The 21220-nt window shown below is 36.0% G+C and overlaps 2 protein-coding genes and 1 long non-coding RNA gene across 3 annotated transcripts; all 3 read right to left on the reverse strand.

The window, feature by feature from the left end:
* Positions 1–639: 639 nt before the first annotated feature.
* LOC107819626 (cysteine-rich receptor-like protein kinase 10) lies at positions 640–4367 on the reverse strand. The gene is made up of 7 exons (XM_016645757.2): positions 3383–4367; positions 2769–2966; positions 2543–2670; positions 2208–2418; positions 1771–2008; positions 1317–1467; positions 640–1099 (listed from the first exon to the last, which is right to left on the reverse strand). The coding sequence occupies exons 1-7, from the start codon at positions 4149–4151 to the stop codon at positions 743–745; spliced, it is 2052 nt and encodes a 683-aa protein (XP_016501243.1). The 5' UTR covers positions 4152–4367; the 3' UTR covers positions 640–742.
* Positions 4368–17046: 12679 nt separating this feature from the next.
* LOC107813089 (uncharacterized) lies at positions 17047–17835 on the reverse strand. Its single transcript, XR_001654250.2, has 2 exons — positions 17406–17835; positions 17047–17308 (listed from the first exon to the last, which is right to left on the reverse strand). It is a non-coding gene; the product is annotated as an uncharacterized LOC107813089 (long non-coding RNA).
* Positions 17836–18223: 388 nt separating this feature from the next.
* On the reverse strand, positions 18224–19238 carry LOC107813090 (NDR1/HIN1-like protein 26). Its single transcript, XM_016638302.2, has one exon. It carries the CDS (start codon positions 19109–19111, stop codon positions 18443–18445), a length of 669 nt encoding a protein of 222 aa, XP_016493788.1. The 5' UTR covers positions 19112–19238; the 3' UTR covers positions 18224–18442.
* Between the last annotated feature and the right edge of the window lie 1982 nt (positions 19239–21220).

The following is a 21220-nucleotide window of genomic DNA, read 5'->3' on the forward strand; positions in this document are numbered from 1 at the left end:
ATGTATTTTATGTTATTATATATCAATAGTACTAATATATCGTCATTTGGTGCTTTCTTGAGCTGAGGGTCTCCTGGAAACAGCCTCTCTGCCCTCGGGGTAGGGGTAAGGTCTGCGTACATACTACCCTCCTCAGACCTCACTTGTGGGATTATACTGGGATGTTGTTGTTGTTGTTACTGACAGATTTAATAATACTACCTATATATCTTGAAAATTAACGTTAAGGAAGAATTAAATATACGAATATATTATAAAAATATTAAATGAAATAATATAAAATTTATTTTAATTTTAAGTAAATAACCTAGGTAAATTTATATATATTATATAATATAGAAGGTATCACATAAATGGGATGGTTTATAATGTCAAGGGAATAATAGACTTTTTAGGTGAAATTTTTATAAAATCTGGTCAAAGTGACTACTGTGATAACTAGAGAATAGTAAAATGATTTTTGTGTAACAAAAGAAAGAAAAGCGACTTTTGGATAAGATAATAAACACAAAGTTGAAGGACTTTTACCTACCAAAAAAAAGACGTTTGGGTAATGAATACAAAGTTGAATGACTAACTATAAATTTTACTCGAGTAGTACCTACGAAACAAATTTAAACTTTGTGACAAAACACAAAATCCTTAATTAATCAATCTCAATCCCAAACTAATTGGAGTTTGAACAAAATAACAAAGAAAATGAGAAAATTAACAAAAAGGCAATTAATTATGTCTAAGAATGTTAACGAGGATATAACTCAGTCATCGACGCCTCATTTCGTGATGAAGAAATAGATTTACTTTTGGCTAGTTCTTTAGATCCTGACGTTCTTGAATTGTATTCTTGAATAAGGGAAGTCTCTGCGCTAATATCAGTGTGCATATAATATGCAGGCCCTGAAGGAACTGGAAGACTCAAAGAGAGGCTACTGAGCATGAGAACTACTGCAGCCATAGTTGGTCTATCTGCCACATTTTCTTGAACGCACAATAAAGCAATGTGGATGGATCTCATTATGTCACGAGCCAGTCCCGTGCTTCCCCTCAACATGGGGTCTATCAAATTTGTAGCTGTTCCTTCGCGCCAGTTCGACCAAGCCTGTCATAGTTCAATTCTTGAATCATACGAAATCATATCTCATCCTACCTCCACTAATTGAACTGGTAAGGGTGAATTTGAAAAAGAAGTAGGAGTAATTGATTCTTGTTTTTCAAAAATATAAAATATTAGTAACTTATTTCATATAATAATGCATGTAGCAGGTCCCAACTAGTTAGGATTTTGGATTACTTGATTGATTAATCTAGTTACTTACATAGCTCAAAAGGTCTTCCACAGATTCTCCATTTTTGAAACAAGTGTTTCTTTGGCCGCTTAAAATTTCTAGGACTAGTACTCCAAAGCTAAAAACATCTGATTTGACTGAAAATTGTCCGTGCATTGCATATTCTGGTGCCATATATCCACTGCAAAACAGAACCAAGAATTACATAACATTCTGCAACTTAGATATGATTCAGTTGTTAAAGATTTTTTTTTTGTACAAATATATGTTGCACTTCACATGAACAGACCGAGGTAAAAAGGCCAAAAATTCAATTCTGGAGTTTAGTAGTCCAAACAATGGGATAAGCGAATCTCAAATAAGATGTCAAGGACAGATTTGCTTTTGTCTCGAGTCAGCTATTATTCTTGCTAAATGCATAATGAATCCTTAAGAATGATATGAAAAAGGAGTAAGTCTATCTAATGAGAGATGTGAAACTTACTAGGTCCCAGCAATTCTACTTGTGTTGCCTTGAGTTTCATCCAGTGTAAATAGCCTTGCCATGCCAAAATCTGAGATTTTAGGATTCATTTCTGCATCTAGTAGAACATTACTAGCTTTGAGATCCCGATGAATGATCCGAAGCCTAGAATCCTCATGAAGATAAAGAATTCCCCTAGCAACGCCTCCTATGATTCTGGATCGCCTTTCCCAATCCAATTGCCTACGTTTAACTGGATCTGGCAACAAGATCAAAAAAATAATATACAAGTTAGAGCTTTTATATACTGACAATATAGAAGGATTTTAAAAATCAAGTAACTTAAAAGATTACCAAATGTAATTGCCCATAACAATTGGAATTAGTTTTCCGGAAAATAAGGCAGACAACCAGACAACATGTAAAGTTAGACCGGCAAAACATTAAGCAATACGTACCAAATAAAAACTGGTCAAGACTTGCATTAGGAACAAATTCATAGACAAGAAGTCTCTCTGTTCCATCTAGGCAAAATCCCAGCAACCTAACCAAATTCCTATGTTGAAGCCTGGAAACCAACACCACCTCATTTTTGAATTCTAGATCACCCTGACCTGAGTCTGCTGACAATCTTTTCACTGCTACTTCTTGCCCATTTGAAAGCTTACCCTGAAGCAAACGAGCAAAAATTGAAAAATTATGAAGTAAACAACAACACCTCAATCCCAAGCAAGTTTGAGTCAGTTATATGAACCCTCAGTGTCCATCTTATGCATCAATTAAGCCTAATCACCTTGTACACAGGACCAAATCCACCTTGACCCAACTTATTAGCATTTGAGAAGTTATCTGTTGCTGTTCTAATTGTAGAAAAATCATATTGCAAGGATTCTGCAGTGCTAATATCATCCCCGCGTATACCTTCACAAACATAGGCATACAACAAATTAATGAGACATGGTCCTAAGAATTCAGCTTTCCTTAATCATAGTTTGTTACTCCTAGTAGTTTACGCTTACTCTGAATTTCGTCCACCAGCTTCCTCTTTCGCATCTTCATACAGATGACATAAATACAAACAATAAGAATAACAACTGTAACAATTGGCACGACGATAATGATGACGGTTCGTGCTGTTTTATCATCTTTCCCTGTTGGAGCTGTTCCATCATCCTTCCCTATTGGATTCCCTATTGGAACTGTTTTATCATCATTCCCTACAAAAACGCTTCAAATTAGCATAATATCAGTTTTTAACACTCCTCGTGTGAAAATAAGTTACTATCTTCTCTTCCATTTCACTTGTTCTGCTTCCCTTTTCAGGTTTTTAAAAAAAAGCAATACATAGGGAGTACTAAATATGACAAACATAATTTTTTCCGACAATATAATATGCTCTTCTTCAACATAAGTCAAAATTTGTTTTGTGATAATGTTGAATTGTATGACCCTTTCATTTACTTAATTATGTCTTTTAACAGGCCTGTAAAATTTGAACCTGCAACCTCGTCCAATTCGCTACACTATTAGACAAGGTATACTTTTATTTACCTAATTATGTTTCAGTAGTCATTTAAAAGTGGACAATCAAGAAATTGGGATGAGGAGAACGAACAAACAAAATGTAATTCACCTGTAGGTGGCAGAGCTTCGAACGGCACCTCATTAAAGAAACGGGAACTTTCATAACGGAAATTGCACCTAACCCCTATGATTCTGCCACCCCTCTTGCCATTGCAGGGACAATTAGGCATATCTCCATAAGCGTTAGTTAAACAATCGACGCAATTCTGAGGAGATAAATCAGGAGTACACTGCGCAAGTGCATATATAGTCTGAAAATTTGGACCTGTCGCATTACCACTAGCATATTTTCGAAGAGGACCACCACCTGCAGCTTGGCCTCGCAAATCATCCAATAATTTTCTCAGCTCCTGGTTAAACTCCTCGGGTTTTGAAGCATCCCCAGAATTCCACAAGTAATATTTAGTAGAAAACGAGGTAGTGCCTAGAATGGATTGATTCGAGTACTGTAACATACATTCATCATAGCCACCAAAAGCTTCTTTCTGGTTAGGACATAACTGTACAAGCTTTTGAGAAACGTTATTGACACAACCGCGACATTCTTCCACCTCCACATCTCCTCTACATAGCACAATAGCACTAGCTGTATCAATGTTTTGGCCAATGGAAGCATTATAGAAACCATATTTATCCATATTTGAGGAAAGGGAAGAGAGGAGTTTGTTAAGATTGTTCTGGTATGTACTATTTTCAGTATAGTTACCATTGTTACCACATACAGAGTATCGTAAATCAGGCAGCTGCGCTAGGATGAGACCATGAAGATGTATATGCAGAAAAAGGAAGAGAAGCCATTTCTGAATGGCTATGGTCATGGCTGTTTAATCTGCTCGATATATTAAAGCTTATATATTTTGAAGAAAATAAAACAGATAGAATGGTTGGCTACAAGTGATAAGCAGATTGTGATAGTAAATTGGGTGCTGAATATGTGAGATATTCGCTCACAAGCCCTGATTGCAAGAGCTTGAAAGAGTAAATAGAGCAAGAAAAAACGTGTCGTGGAAGGGGGCAGCGGACTACAATTGCGTGAGCAGAAAAAATTACTCCATTTCATTTTTAAGTGTTTATTATCATAAATTTCAAATATTTTTTCTTTCTTAAATTTCATATATTCAAACAAACTATTAGTCATATAACACTGGAATAGCTATTTCTAAGAACCACATTAATCAAAGGAAAAAAAGGAGATTAATGTCAAGGTTTGACTTGGTCTTTGGAATTTTCTTCTTTTCTTTTCAAAAGAGAGCTCGGATGCACTATATATTTTTTATTCTTGGAGTTGACAAATTGACTCTTACTAAATTTATTGAATTCAACAACTATAATTTATTGGGGTGATGGGACAGGAGTGGGTAGGAACACGCCACCATGACAAAGGGGGAAATTTTGGCGTGCTACTTGCTTATCTTTTAACGTTTCAACTTAATCTGATTCTAGAAAAGGAACTCACGGGGTCATTTGGTTGGTGGGATAAGAGACCGCAATCCTGAGATAAAATGCGGGATTATTTTATAGGTATTTGCCTATTTTGCATATAATGTGTAACAACTTTTCAAAACTCATTCTTCTTCCTTTGCTCATCCATTCTATCCACCCCTCCTCTCTTCTTCACTGATAACAAACAGAGCACAACACAAAGTTTTAAGATTTATTTTTCTAGATTCTTCTTCTAGAATAAAAAACATACATCGATTAGAACACCAATTATAGGTAACCGAGGAGGTATATTGAGTCGTGCATATAATTCAAACCATGTGACATTGTTGATGGTTATGATGTTGCCATCATAAAAACACCAACACGACTTTTATAGCTAAGAATATTTATTCAGTAAATGGAAACGTTGAAGTTATTTAATGGCAGATTTGCACAATAGGATCATTTCGTGTAACTATTTAAGTTTTGACCCCGTTTTAAAAAAGTTAGCAAAAATAACTTGTACGCGAAAAGCTGATCTTGCGGGTTGGTACTTAACAGCTTGTTGGGATGGTTGTTATATATCGTTTCATAATATATCGTATCGTATTGTATTGTACTCGTATTGTATTGTAATGTATTGTTTGATGTATAAAATGTTTGGATAGATTGCATTTTTTGCCGTATGTTATGCACTAACAATATAAAGAATAAACTTGTAATATTATAATAAAAAAATAGGCATGAGGTATAATTATTGTATAAAAGGTATGATAAAAAATAAAATAGAATTATTTAATAATATAGAAAGGCAAGATGAGAAAAAAAAAGGTAACGATGCGACCACACCAAATCAGTAGTTTAATAAATTGGCACTTTTCGTCGTTACATAAAGACGAATTTAATGATAGGATACAATAAAATTTAAGTAACAATCAAAACAAACAATATATTTAAAGTAACAATATGATACAATACAATAGGTAACAACCATCCTGTGGACATTGGAAGTTCTTATGGATAAGCGAAGACTTGTCTCTCACGAGTCATAACTGTTGCGGAAGCCAAATGTATATAGTGTGAATAAGTCACAACTGTTATACCAAAAATTATGACAGCCACCAAATAATAAATAAGACAATAAAGCAATAATAAGAGAAACACCAGAATTTACGAGGTTCAGCCAATTTTGCCTACTCCTCGGACACAACCAATATTTTATTCCACTCCAAAAATACAAGTGAAATAATACTAAAGAGAGAAAATACAAATGCCTTAAGAAAATAAAAAGGCAAATGAGAGGTGTGTTTAAATCCTAAACATTAGGCCTCCTTTTATAGGAAAAAATTCCCAACCCCAAATTGTCACCCACCGATGTGGGACTTTTGACAATCAACAAATCTCCACTTTGGCAAAATTCCACGTCTTCAATTTTCTCTCAATAACGAATTTTGGTTGTGTCTTCATCTTCAATATTCAGTGTTCAACAATGTTGATCAAATCCAAACAATGTTGAAACTTGACCGCAGTCACCACCTTTGTCAGCATATCAGCAGGATTCTCTGTAATATTGAATTTTCTTCACCGTGACTCCACCTTCTTCTATGATTTCTGGTACAAAATGATACCGAACATCAATGTGCTTCGTCCTTGCATGATAAACTTGGTTCTTCGCTAATTGAATAGCACTTTGACTATCACAAAAAATTGTGATACTTTTTTGTTCAACACCAAGATCCTTTAGCAATCCTTGAAGCCAAATTGCCTCATTTACAGCCTCTGTAATAGCCATGTACTCTGGCTCTATTGTAGACAAAGCAACTGTTGACTGCAAAGTAGACTTCCAACTAACTGGTGCCTTTGCAAAAGTAAACACATAACCAGTAGTTGATCTTCGTTTGTCCAGATCACCCGCAAAATCTGAGTCACAGTATCCAACTACAGACTGATTGCATTCCTGCTCAAAAACTAACCCAACATCTACAATATTATGAATATACCGTAGAATCCACTTCACAGCTTGCCAATGCTCCTTTCCTGGATTATGCATATATCTGCTAATAACTTTAATAACTTGTGAAATGTCAAGTCTCGTACAGACCATTGCATACATCAAGCTACCAACAACATTTGCGTATGGTACCTTTGACATATACTCTCGTTCAGCTTCATCTTTCGGCGACATAGTAGTATTAAGCTTAAAATGGGGAGCAAGTGGAGTACTAACTGGCTTAGTCTTTTCATCTATGCCAAAACGTTGTAGTATTCTTTTCAAATATTCTTTCTGAGATAAATAGAGTTTCTTTGAACGTCTATCTCTTATTATCTCCATGCCAAGAATTTTCTTTGCCTTACCCAGATCCTTCATCTCGAACTCCTTCTTCAGTTGAATCTTCAACTTATCAATTTCTTCCGAATTCTTGGAAGCTATCAACATATCAGCAACATATATGAGAAGATATATAAAGGAACAATCTTTAAACTTGCACAAATACACACAATGATCGTATTTGCTTCTGTCACGACCCGGATTTCCCACCATCAGGTGTCGTGATGGCGCCTACTATCGGAGCTAGGCAAGCTAAAAGTTTAAAACACCTTTTCTGCTTTCTTTTAACAATATAATAAGCGAGACAAAATCTAAGCGGAAGACTTTAAATTTAAAACAACTGCAAACCAAAAGTGCAGAAGTTTGAACCAAAATGCTACCCAGAGTTTGGTGTCACTAGCTCACGGACTACTACAAAATGCTACAAATAATGTCTGAAAGGAAAAATTACATCATGTTTGTCTGATACAAGATAAACAAACGAGAAACATGGAAAGGGACTTCGGCCTGCGAATGCCAGCTAGGCTACCTCGAGAGTCCCTGGACTGAAGATAGCTCCCAAAAGTCCTACTGCTGCGGTCCGAAAGCTGGTCCCTGATCTGTGCACAAAATGCACAGAGTGTAGCATCAGCACAACCGACCCCATGTGCTGGTAAGTGCCTGGCCTAACCCCGGCGAAGTAGTGACAAGGCTAGACAGGACCTACCACAATTAACCTGTACATATATATATAACGAGTGCAAGAAAACAATAACAAGATAATACAAGTAAAGCTGGGAGGGGACATGCTATCGGGGAGGATCCCATAATATCATATATAAGTGGACGACGTGCCACACGATCCCATAATATCATATATAAGTGGACGGCGTGCCACACGATCCCATAATATCATATATAAGTGGACGGCGTGCCACACGATCCCATAATATCATATATAAGTGGACGGCGTGCCACACGATCCCATAATATCATATATAAGTGGACGACGTGCCACACGATCCCATAATATCATATATAATATCTGACTTCATATAGTAGACCCCTTCAGGGGAGGATAACAACTCAATACCTTTAACCCGGCAAGGGTACAGCTAACAGCCCAAAATATCCCGACAAGGGAGAGTATATATCAGTCTACACATCCCGGCAAGGGAGTACTCACAACACATTCTCTTTTTAAATCACTTCTTCCTCAACTAACACATTCATGTTCGAGCTAACGCTCCAAAAGTACATCAATCACAATTCTACCTCAATCGTTCACATTATATGAAACTCATCAAGTAAACAAGGAGATTGTGTCACATTATTCGAATTAAAAGCAGTTAAGACTCACGGTCATGCTAGACTCCGGTGCATAGATAACTGTCACCATGCCTATACACCGTACTCCACATTAGCAAGTAGCAAATAACATCCTAATCCTATTCCCTCAAGCCAAAGTTAGAACAAACACTTACCTCGATGCCTTGAACACCACTCAAGTCTCAATTATAGCTTTACTTCTTGATTCCACCACCAATCCGCTCGAATCTAGTCATAAGTTACTTAATTACATTAATAATTACTAAATGGATCAATCTCAATGCATGAAAATAATTTTTACAAGGTTTTTTCCAAAAAGGTCAAAAATACCCCCAGACCCACGTGGTCGAAACTCGAGGTTCGGACCAAAACCCGGTTACTCATTCCCCCATGAATCCAAATATATGATTTGTTTTGAAATCGGACCCCAAATTGAGGTCCAACTTCTCCATTTGTAGAAAACCTAGGTTCTACCCAAAACACTTAATTCCACCCATGAAAATCTTTGATTTGAAGTTGAAATTATGTTAAAAGACGTTAAGGAATAAAGAAATTGAGTTAGAAATCACTTACCAATCGTTTTGGAGAAGAAAAGTTGTTTGGAAAATCGCCTCTTAGGTTTTGGGTTTTTGAAAAAGTGGAAAAATGACTGAAAATCCCGTATATATATATTTTTGCTGGGGGCTGGCGTGGACCGCGCAGAAATGCACCGCGGCCGCGTGACTGCCAGCACGGACCGTGTGGAAATGTACCGCGGCCACGCCGAGAGAGGGAAGAAGTGGGCTCTCTCTGAACCCACCCAGCACGGACAATACTGATTTGGTGCGCGGCCGCGCTGGTCGACCGAGCTACCCCCTCTGAACCCCACCACACGGACCGCACAGAAACGTGCCGCGGCCGCGTGGCTGCCAGCGCGGACCGCGCGGAAATAGCCGCGGCCGCGCCGGACCTGCAACACCTGAACCTGTATTTTTTTAAGTTTAAGAACCCCCGGGCCCCACTCGAAACTCACCCGAGCCCTCGGGGCTCCAAACCAAACATGCACACAACCTTAAAACATCTTACGGACTTACTCATGCTATCAAATCGCCAAGATAACATCATATACATAGGATCAAGCCTCAAAATACATGGTTTTCTTTCAACGTTCATAAAACTCAAATTCCCCATTTTAAGTCCGAAACACGCCATATGACGTCCATTTTTAGCCAAACTTTACATATAGTGCTTAAAACATATTTAACGCTCGTACCGGGCGTCAGAACCAAAATACGATCCCGATACCACAGTTTTCCGATCAATTTTCTTCTTCATTTTCCTTAATAAATTTCAGAAAATAATTTCACACAAAAATTCATTTCTCGGGCTTGGGACCTCGGAATTTAATTCCGGGCACACGCCCAAGTCCCATATTTTCCTACGGACCCTCCGGGACCGTCGAATCACAGGTCCGGGTCTGTTTTACCCAAAATGTTGACCGAAGTCAATATTATGCATATTAATATCAAAATTCATCAAAGTTTTCACAAAATTCGCATATTCTAACATAAAAACTTTCTGGCTACGCGCTCGAACTGCGCAGGCAAATTGAGGCAACTAAAAGCGAGGTTTTCAGGGCCTCGGAAGCATGGAACTAGGAAGAATTACGGTGATGACCCTTTGGGTCGTCACAGCTTCTCTTGTACCCTTGCTGCAACATAAACTTTTCAAATCGTTTGTACCATTGTCTAGAATATTGTTTCAACCCGTACAACGATTTTTCAAGTTTGCACACCATATTTTCTTTTCCAACAACTTTGAATCCATCTGGCTGAGTCATGTAGATTTCCTCCTCCAAGTTTCCATGTAAAAACGCAGTTTTTACATCCATCTGAACTAGTTCCAAATCCAATTGTGCTACCAAAGCCAACATAATTCTAATGGAGGAATGTTTTACAACTGGAGAAAATACTTCATTGTAATCAATTCCCTCCTTTTGAGCATATCCTTTGGCCACCAATCTTGCTTTGTAGAGAACATCTTCTTGGTTAGGAAATCCTTCTTTCCTTGCAAATACCCATTTGCACCCAATTGCTTTCTTTCCCTTCGGGAGATTGGCCAATCTCCATGTATGATTCTGATGAAGGGACTGTATTTCATCATTCATGGCAATCCTCTACTTATCTTCTTCTGAACTTTGGACTGCATCTTTATAAGTGGTAGGAACATCATCAACTACAATTGAGGTGACACAAGCAACTGTCTCTATGAGACGAACAAGTTTTGTTATTGCCCTTTTTGGCCTTCTGGTTGCTATTGATTCAAGTTGTTGTTGAGGTTCTTGAGTTGAAATCTCCCTCTCTAGTGGCTCTTCTTCCAGAGGATAATCTTCATTTGTTTCCTCCTCTGCTTCTTATGTAGGAAAAATAAATTTTCCCTCAAACTCCACCTGCTTAGAAGCACCCTCATTTTGTTTGGTATCTTCTATTACCTTATTTACCATAGCAGATTTATCAAAGGTAACATCCCTGCTGAATATTACTTTCTTTGTCATAGGACACCATAAGCGATATCCTTTGACTCCAGAAGTAATTCCCATAAAAATAGCCTTCTTTGCTCTTGGATCTAATTTTGACTCTGTCACATGATAATATGCGGTTAAGCCAAACACGTGCAAAGAGTTATAATCTACAACAGGCTTTCTATACCATTTTTCAAATGGTGTCTTGCCATCAATAGCAGCAGATGGTAGACGATTAATGAGGTGGCATGCATATATAATTGCCTCAGCCCAAAATTATTTGCCCAAGCCAGCATTGGACAACATACACCGTACCTTCTTCAGTAAAGTTCGATTCATAGGTTCTGCCACTCCATTCTGTTGTGGTGTATGTCTGACAGTGAAGTGTCGGACGATACCATCATCTTTACAAACCTTATTGAAATGATCTTTTTTGTATTCACCTCCATTATCTGTGCGAATACACTTGATCCTCCTGCCCGTTTGATTCTCCACCATCGTCTTTCATTTGAGAAAAATTCTCAGCACTTCATCTTTTCTCTTCATTATATACACTCATACTCTTCGGGAAAAATCATCAACAAAGGTTACAAAATAGTGCTACCCACCAAATGAAGGTGTTTTGGAAGGACCCCAAACATCAGAGTGTACATAATCCAAAATATCTTTAGTATTATGGATCGCTGTACCAAATTTAACCCTTGTCTGTTTTCCTTTGACACAATGCTCACAAAACTTCAAGTTGCAAGTCTTTACTCCTTTTAACAATCCTTGATTTGATAGAGTTTTCAAAGATTTTCCTCCAGCATGTCCCAAGCGCATGTGCCATAGCCTGGTTGCTTCTACCTCTTTGTCGTCACTGGACGTCACTATCGCTGTCCCAATAACTGTACTACCACGATAGCGGTACATGTTATTGTTCTTCCGATTAGCCTTCATTACCACTAGTGCACCAGAGCATACTCCCATCACTCCATTTTCTACAATTATTTTGAACCCTTTTGATTCTAGGGCTCCCACAGAGATGAGATTCTTCTTCAAATCAGGTACATATCGAACATCTGTTAATGTTCTGATCATTCTATCATGGTTCCTTAATCGTATTGAACCAATGCCATATGAGGTAAGAGGGTTGTTATTCGCTGTGTGGATGACTCCATATTCTCCTTCTTGAAATTCCACAAACCAGTCCATGTTAGGACACATACACTACAAAAAAACTGGATTTAGCTACGAACGTCGTCGCTAATCTGTCGCTAAAATGCTCGTTGCTAGAAGAATCTTTTGATAATCCATCGCTAATCCGTCGTTAAATGAGATTAGCGACGGATTTTTCTGTTTAGCTACAGATTTTGTCCGTCGCTAAACCCTGGTTTTTTTAGTAGTGATATGATAGCTACAAGCCGAGTCCATCAACCATATGTCTGATGATGTTGATGACTCTGTTGTAACTAATGAGAAGTTTGAATCATCACAATCAGCTACATTTGAATCCATAATGGCCTTTCCATTGTTATGTTTGGCCTTATTCTTCAACTTCGGACAATCTTTCTTCCAGTGCCCCTTTTCTCGACAAAAGACACATTCATTTTTGTTGGGTTTAGATCTTGACTTGGATCTTCCCTTCTTTGTCCTCATTTGATTTTGAGGACGACCCCTCACAACCAGTGCTTCTCCTTCTCCGCCCTTTTGTTTTCTCCCTTTCTTTGTTCATAGCTGTTCAAAGCCGAACAAACTTCTCTGAGAGAAATTTCGTCATTCCCATGGAGTAGAGTAGTTTCAAGGTGCTCGTACTCATCAGGAAGTGACCCCAATAACATCAAGGCCAAGTCACCATCATTAAAATTTGCATCCATATTTTGTAAGTCTGTGACCAACTTATTGAAACTGGTGATATATTCGTTCATTGTGGTACCAGGAAGTAGAGAATTCCTCTATAACTCTTCTTTTATATGCTTAGGAAATGTTAAATTCTTACCTACACCATCACTGTTTGAAACACATGTCATTGCCTTCTTATCATCATTGTCGCTAATGAGAACAACAATTGATCAAAGATACACCCTGTCGGGTACTGTATCCAAGTTACTCTCTGTATCTAAGTTCATCCCGAGTAATAGTACCACGAGGATAATCACCAAATCCACCAGACAACTTTATGATGCCAATGAAGTAAGATGAGTTATTCAATGAGACTCGTATTGTAAATAAGAAGAAAAAGACTGATCCAGAAAGGTGGGCCGAGGGTCGAGCCTCGACTATACATGTAAGTTTTTTACTTTTTATTAAGTATTTTGATTTACTTTTATATAAATTTTGAAATACTAATTCAATATAGTTTTTCTTATAGGTTCGCTTCACAACTGATGTGGGGGAATTCATACGCAGTCAGCCACCTAATGAGTCGGGCGAGGCAATCCAACTTTCGGATGAGGATGCTGAAAGAACACTCCTTGAGTACTTTATATACTTTGAACTAGACAATAGAACCAGTTTTCGAATGGGCTTGTAATAAGCGTTAACTTAGTTTTGTTAGCTTAATGTGTTAGTTCTATAGAACTTTATACTTTGTTGCTTTTTATTGTTGTTGTTGTTGTTGTTGTTGTTGTTGTTGTTGTTGTTGTTGTTGTTGTTGTTGTTGTTGTTGTTGTTGTTTATTGTTGGCATAAAATGCATGTTTAGAATTTTTGGTAAGCTGACAGGTGGTGTAGCTGCCAAAACAGGTATTTTCTGGCAAAAATATACCAAGAAAAGCGACCAACTTTGGTTGCTAATTGGTCGTTTTTCCCTTAAAAAAATAATTTTCTGGGCAATAGAGACCAACCTTGGTCGCTATTTAACCCAGATTTCTCAAAAGCGACCAACTTTGGTCGCTATTCTATTTAAAAAAAATAATTTCTGGAAATATAGCGACCAAAGTTGGTCGCTTATAATTAAAAAAAAATTATTTCTTGAAGTTAGCGACCAACTATGGTCACTTATTTTAAAAAAAAATAAAAAAAAAATAAAAAAGCGACCAATCTTGGTCTCTATTTTCCAGATTTTAAAATATAATATTTGGATTAGAGATCAAAGTTGGTCGCCAAAATTATAATATTAAAATAATAAAGCGACCAAAGTTGGTCGCTATAGTCTTTACCCGGAATATTCGGTCCTTTTACCTTAGAGACCAGCAATATTGCGACCAGGCATGTTTGGTCGCTTTTTGGTCGCTTTTAGGCCTATAAGAGACCAACTTTGGTCGCTTTTTGTGGTCGCTTTTTACCGGATTTCTAGTAGTGTTCATTATTGCTTGCATCGAAAAAGGAAGGTTGAAATACATCAAATACAAGTTTTGCAACGTTGAGAGTTAAGATATATAGCAAATTTAAAATTTTGAGAAGCTGTCAAAGTAGAGATAACTTTTTTTGTATACATGTTTGGAGATTGGTTATTACATTTTAAGTTGGAAAAATAGTGTACTTTGAACTAAACATGAGTAAGTAGTGTGATTTTTTTTTTGGTCAAAGGGAAAATTATATATATTAAAAAGTACATTACAGAGTGCAAGCAGTATGAATTTGTTAAACGACAATGATATCTTAACCACTATTATTGGTTTTCCATATTAACGGAATTACAAAGATTTGCGACCATAGTCAAGTAACCTCATTAATAATCAAACTCAATCTTATGCCCTCATTAAATCATAAACTTCGAACTCTATAAACCGTGGCTGCCCTACAAATATAGTCACACTGCCAGTACGAAGCACAAGCAGAAGAAGAAGAACTCTACCACAACCAATCGTTGTTTATAGGGGACAAATTATAGTATCAAAGAATAGTGACGTTATAAGTTCTTATTTGGAGGGAAAACATAAGTGATAAGAAGTTTCGGACTGTACCTCAATCTTTTGTCTGTGTTTTCACATCCTTGTTTGCCCAGGCCTATAAAATTAGAGTAGGTTCCATATAAGTTAGTAAGAGCAAAATATGTAAGAATAATGCATAAATAATAAATAACTATAAAAGGATTACAGACCGAGAATTATGGAGCGATTATGACTTTTCTCTGAAATTGTTTGTGAGGGACGGTGTTCTTCAGATGTCTTCATTGGCGGGGAGGGACATAATTTTTTTGGCGGAATAGATATAACGTTTGCAAATCAGAAATAAGGCAAAGAAGGGAGATGTAGTTGAGTAAAGCATAAGTTTTTGAATGTCAATAATTAAGAGGCCTGGGGGTATTTGAATAGGGGAAAGGTGTAAAGGATACTAACAATAGTGCTGATACTAACAGTAGTAGTGTTGATACTAACAGTAGTAGTGTTGATACTAATAGTTAACCATTGTATAGTTAACTTAAGTTAGTTAGACCATTGTATAGTTAACTTAAGTTAGTTAGACCATTGTATAGTTAACTTAAGTTAGTTAGACCATAGTTAATAGTGAGTGTAGTTAGTTGAATATTAGTTGTATAAAGATAGTGGGACCACTACTTGTAATAGTTAGTCGTCATTTTAACAAAATATGATTTGTCCTGTTCCATTGTTTTTCTCCCTCTCTCTTCTACAATGGCAACCGCTATTTCTTCTCAATCTGATTGAATTGAGCAAAGTTTACATGGTATCAGAGCTTCGAGTGACTGAATTGAGGGATCTATCATGAGATTTGCAGTGAAGATCGAGGAATTTCAGTCCATGCATGTTCAAATTTTGTCGATTGAAGAAGATCATTTGTAAACCCTAAGTTTTTTTGTTAAAATGGTGATTGATGAGTCAACTAGCAGTACTCCAGACGGAGCAGCTAATAGAGCGATTTCTATGGCTCAAACTCTCGATTACACACATCCACTCTATTTACATCCTTCAAATGCACCGAGTTCTCTCTCTGTAGGAATCCAGCTGATTGGGATGGAAAATTACACACTGTGGAGTCGTGCGATGAAAGTTGCACTTTTAGGAAGAAATAAACTAGGTTTTGTGGATGGATCTGTTGTGAAAAAGGATTTCGAAGGAGAATTGCAAAAACAGTGGGAACGGTGTAATGCAATTGTGGTTGAATTGTAAATTCAAAGAATGTTGGGTAAATTGGAGCAGGGGCAACGTAATTGGGAATTTAAAGAAGCGGCGCTGGAAGAAGGGAAAGTGGAAGCCCAGTTGAAAGTTTAGATGTGGTTTGCTTGATGCGAAGAAGCGGTGACGAAAGAATATGCGAAGCGTTTTTCTAAAAAGCGGTGACGAAAGAATTTGTGAAGCACTTTTTTTTTTCTTGTAATTTTAATGTGAAACTACCGGTAAAAAACCTGGAGCCTAGAAAATTCAATTGGTGGTTATTGGAGTGCCACCTCATCGGGGTTAGGGCCCTCTATTATATATATATATAGAGAGAGAGAACCACATGCGAAAATGATTGAGTCAACAATGTTAAAGTATTATTTTACTCATGGTACCTAAAACAATTACAAAGCAAAACTTGATTTGCCACAAATTATATGGAATCACCAGAACTTTGTACAAATTGGGTTGTAATTTTGCAATAAATTGTTCATAAGTCCTGGCAGATCACTGCGGTTTTTTAATGGATGGATAAATCATGACTGATCACTGGGAGTCTTGGCAGATTATAAGTCTAAAGAAATTGTCTATGCAATTTCGTTATTCATTTACATATACCAAAGAAGCGTGCTTCCCCTCTCCAAATCATGCTTGTAAATGAAGAAACAAATTCTCTTAATAAAAAAAACAAAATTAGAGTAATCGACCAAATACGAGGGTCAGACCATTCAATTTTTGGTGTAAATTAGGATATTAATTTCTTAAAATTTATTAAACACGATTACATATTTATAGGTTATATTGAAATTACTATAAATATAAATCTTTGTAAGGAAATTATTTAAATCTTTTTGAATTAACATGATTAAAGAAAGAATGGTGTGACTGAGACATAAAAATACTTTTTAATTTAAATATGGAAGAGAGTAAATTTACTTATTCTGCTGCTACTAAAAAAAATCTCCCCATGGGAGTTTGGTCAATTTCATAGAATGACCTTAAGAGATTTTAATAAGCTAATTTTACCACTTGACCTAGTAAGAAGTAGTTTTGACATGTTGTAACAGAACACAAACTTAAGTTTCAGTTTATGTCAAAAGTGCAAACTTTTGGGGGTACAATTCAACAAGCTTTTCACCAGATATAGTTCCATTAGAACTCATCGTCATATTACTAATATATGCTACATAATTTATCTCTCGTAGCTTCGTCCTCCTTTTGAATATCTTAAACTTAACTTTTGTTTCCAAACGAACTACGAAATCTATACTTCCACTGCCAATTCCTTGCCAAAATAGCTCATCAACATTATACATTTGCACTTCCTTTTTTGCAATGTTTTTGTGGCCTTGGTAAATCCCTTGTGTAGAATTTCTTCCTACAACCAAACCATTGTAATTCAAAGTGAAGTTGATATCATTATAGTAAATGCTCATACCTTTATTGGGATTGAAAATTTCAAGGTTTAAAATTACAGAATTGTTGTCGCCGTGGAGAGAAGAATTCTTAACGTTCAACTCAAGAAAGGAGAAATCAACAAGAGTGAAAATTGGATTTCTTGGAATCAAACAAAGCCACATGACTAATGAGGTCAAACTTAAGACAGTTGCAACTTGGAAGAACCAACAGTAGATATCAATATTATAAGGTTTGGATTTCCTTCGATTATTCATTTTTGGTCGAATATTTGGGATTCATTAACGTGGAGAGTTACAAGAATATAAGAAGTTCAGGAAAATGAAGAAGCAAAACGTACGTCTATCTTTTATATATTCCCAGAAAAGTCTGCCTTTAGTTGAACTTTAGTGGTGTGGTGTTAGCTTGGTTGTGATCTACTCAGCTATTCATAGGAACTTTTTTAAAGAAACACATTTATTGGATGGATATTCATATCCTACACCACAATGGCGCTGGAAAGTAAATCTACGTAGGAACAGAATCTGGAAAATTAGAAGACACCGTCTAATTTGAAGTCTATCATCTGTTGAAACTTAAATAAGAAGCAAAATAAATTAAATGCTAAATCATTAATTTTACGAATTAGTTCATGTAAATGACTAGAGAAAGTGCTGGAAGTCTTCTTTTGCTATTTCAATTTTCTATTTTCTTCTCATAAAAAATATGCCTTTTGTTTTCTATTATTCCTATTACCTTTTTCCCCCCTTTAAAGCTAAAAATATTCATTAGCCTATCTCATATTTCCATGATTTTTCATTATGTTAGTAATGATATCATATATTATTACCCAAATAAAAATGAAATCATATTATCTTTGTTATGCATCAGGATTCTGTACAACTTTTGTATTAGGTGATGCAATATACACAGTGAAAAATGTTACACAATCTAATTAAGGTCCTCTGTTAAGTGATTGCATAAAATCTAGGTAAAATTATCAGAGACCCCTTGTCCTTACCGTAATTGTGGCAGTGAAAGAATTAATGTACTCTTTTTTACAATCAAATACAAACCAAAAATGAAAATTCAATAAGGAAAACATGAATTGAGATGTCTAGTTGAAATATTCTGGACATCTTTTATCTATGTAACCAGTCAAGACCATACCATCCTGGCCTACTCCCACAGGACAATTAGCATGCATCCTATGATGTTTACTATTCCACGACCATATCCTAAATCGAATTTTCGCCGTTAATTCTATCCGAAAAACCACCGTTCCACGAGACCGATCGTCGAGCATTTGCTGCCATTGTGTTCCGGTCACTGTAATCATGGGGCCAGAAAATGTACCAGCAAGAATAGTAGTGTTTTTGGGCAGTTGATAAAATGGAGTCAACAATTGGGAATTCCCAATACTCTGTTCTTGATAAGTCGCTGTCACCTGCATTGCATCATAAAAAATCCCTATAGCTTGATTTGAATTTCTTGCTGTTACATTGAAGTTTATTTGTGCACTTTCAGGTCCAATTCCCTGACTTATAGCTGGAATTGAGAAATCATGGAGGAAAATTCTTGGGCGATGAGGACGCAAACCTAGCCATAAAATGAATCCAATGATACCAACAATAGCAAGAAGGGTTAAGAAAATTGTACAAACTAACTTAGAGACTCTAGTAGTTAGACTTTCTTTAATATGGTGAGCATAGTATCGAGCCGAGTGGTGACTCCGTACAGGGCGGTCTTGATCTGCATAAACAGGTAACTCGTGCGCGTTATCCATTCTACTGGGTTGAGATTAAGGTTGTTCTTGCGGTTGAAGAACAGGACCAACTTTAAGGTACATGATTATATATGTTAAGGTTTGTTAGCTGGAGTACAAAGTAATGTCAAAGAATGTTTCAAGTCTTTCAAGAAAGGAAAGAATAAGATGATCTAACTGGTTACATTCTTGATAGACAAATATTTGTTGTATAATGTCATGCAATTCTTGAAGTCATGTGAAAGTATACTTTGTTCAATAGTACTCGCAAAAATTTGTTCTTTCTCGCAAAGTATACTCGTGGAATATACAATGGTATTTCTTTCTGATCTTTTTATTGCTTTTGAAGGGTTCATACAAAAAAGATGAGTTTCTATTTGTTTGTATCTTGGTTTTTTAAGACATTGAAGAAAGCTAAGTTTTAAACTGTGGCCTTCAAGCAACTGATATGCTTGTTCGAGGATATTGAACTTTTTTGTCATTCTTAGAATTACCGTATTAGAATTATTGAGAACGGTTACATGTTGTTGTATGTCACCAACATTATAACTACAAATTATTGTCCAATGGATTGCTTGCTACAATTAGTAAAATACATCGATAGTGTAGAAATTCTTTATCCGCTTATATAAGTTAAATCTGTGAATGTTAGCATAGAAGGAATTTGCAAATAATGATCACTAAGATCTTCTGGAAAGAAAACAAATTGAAAGAGAGAAACAAGTTTTCTATTTTTCTCTTTTTTCTTTCTTGTTTGGAGGGTTATGTTACATCTTGATTGACCCAAATTTTGGCCCATAGCCATAACTTTTTGGTAGAAAAGAGAAAATTCTATGTGGGCCTGAGAAAAGAAAAGAGATTTTTACATTCTTATATACTATATGAAACTATATTATCCTCTCTACTCAAGTTTTACTATAATTACAATTTATATACTCAATTATTATTTATGTACATTTTAAGGGAATTAATGATAATAATTAGTGTCCTAAAATTACTCTAACATATCTTCCACTCCCCCACGTTTCTCTCTCCACATCCCCTCCCCCTCCCCCATGTATCTTGCACACACCCACGATTCCACAATTGATAACCATTAAAAAGTTTTGAAGCTTTGAATTCGAATTTGGGTTTTCAAAAAATATTATTTGTTTGAATTGGATGTTGTTGCAGAGAATTGGGAATTCTCTTAGGTCTCTCTCTATCTCTCAATCCCTAATTTCAGTAATGTAAAGCAAAGGAAAAGATAGCAGCAATTCCACCATTGACAACCATTAAAAAGCTTTGAAGCTTTGAATTCGAATTTGGATTTTAAAAAATCATTATTTGTTTGGATTGGGTGTTGTTGCAAACAATTGGGAATATGGTTTGTAGTTTATATCTCAATTTTGAGGGGTTTTGGTGAAGATTAGACTTGTTTTTGGCTGAATTTCAGATTGAAACTCGAAGAAGAAGAAGAAGAAGAAGAAGAAGAAGAAGAAGAAGAAGAAGAAGAAGAAGAAGAAGAAGAAGACATGATATACATTATATTTACGAAATTGTAGTAAAATTGTAGAAAAATTGTATTCTGTTGTTTATTTATTTAACTATTGTATGAAAGTTGAACAACATTCTGTTTAAATTTTATTTAAGTTGTATGATATTGTAGTTATATATAACTGAGTAGAAATAATGTATGAAAGTTGTAGCTAAGTTGTAGATAAGTTGTATAATATATAATTAGTTGTATGAAATTTATTTTTACTATGTATAAATCAAATACAAAATATACAAAAGACATAATGTATAAAATTTGTACAAATATTGTATTTAAGTGGTATGATATTGTAGTTCTATATAACTGGGTAGAAATAATGTATGAAAGTTGTAGATAAGTTGTAAACACAAGCAGTATAACTTGTATTTAAGTGCGCTCTTGTTTTCCTCCCAAAACCTCAAAAATGAAATATATCACTTGACTGAACTGAACTTCCTGAACCCGGTAACATACATATGAGAGGACTGAGGACACACAGGAGAAGATGAAAAATTCTAGCCAAGAGGTTTTGGGTTTTGTTTAGTTATTTGCCCTCCAAGTAATATTGATTCCGGACATAAAAGGAAGTAATATATTTTGTTCATAGGCACACA

Source organism: Nicotiana tabacum, chromosome 3, assembly GCF_000715075.1.
Source record: "Nicotiana tabacum cultivar K326 chromosome 3, ASM71507v2, whole genome shotgun sequence".
In the NCBI taxonomy this organism is placed as follows: Eukaryota; Viridiplantae; Streptophyta; class Magnoliopsida; order Solanales; family Solanaceae; genus Nicotiana; species Nicotiana tabacum.

Coding starts and splice junctions, on each gene's coding strand:
- LOC107813090 (XM_016638302.2), bottom strand. CDS start 19,111: ATGGATAACGCGCACGAGTTACCTGTTTATGCAGATCAAGACCGCCCT.
- LOC107819626 (XM_016645757.2), bottom strand. CDS start 4,151: ATGACCATAGCCATTCAGAAATGGCTTCTCTTCCTTTTTCTGCATATA. Junction 2,419..2,542: donor GATTTGGTCCTGTGTACAAG/GTGATTAGGCTT, acceptor CGTTTGCTTCAG/GGTAAGCTTTCAAATGGGCA. Junction 2,009..2,207: donor TCTTGACCAGTTTTTATTTG/GTACGTATTGCT, acceptor TCTTGTTGCCAG/ATCCAGTTAAACGTAGGCAA.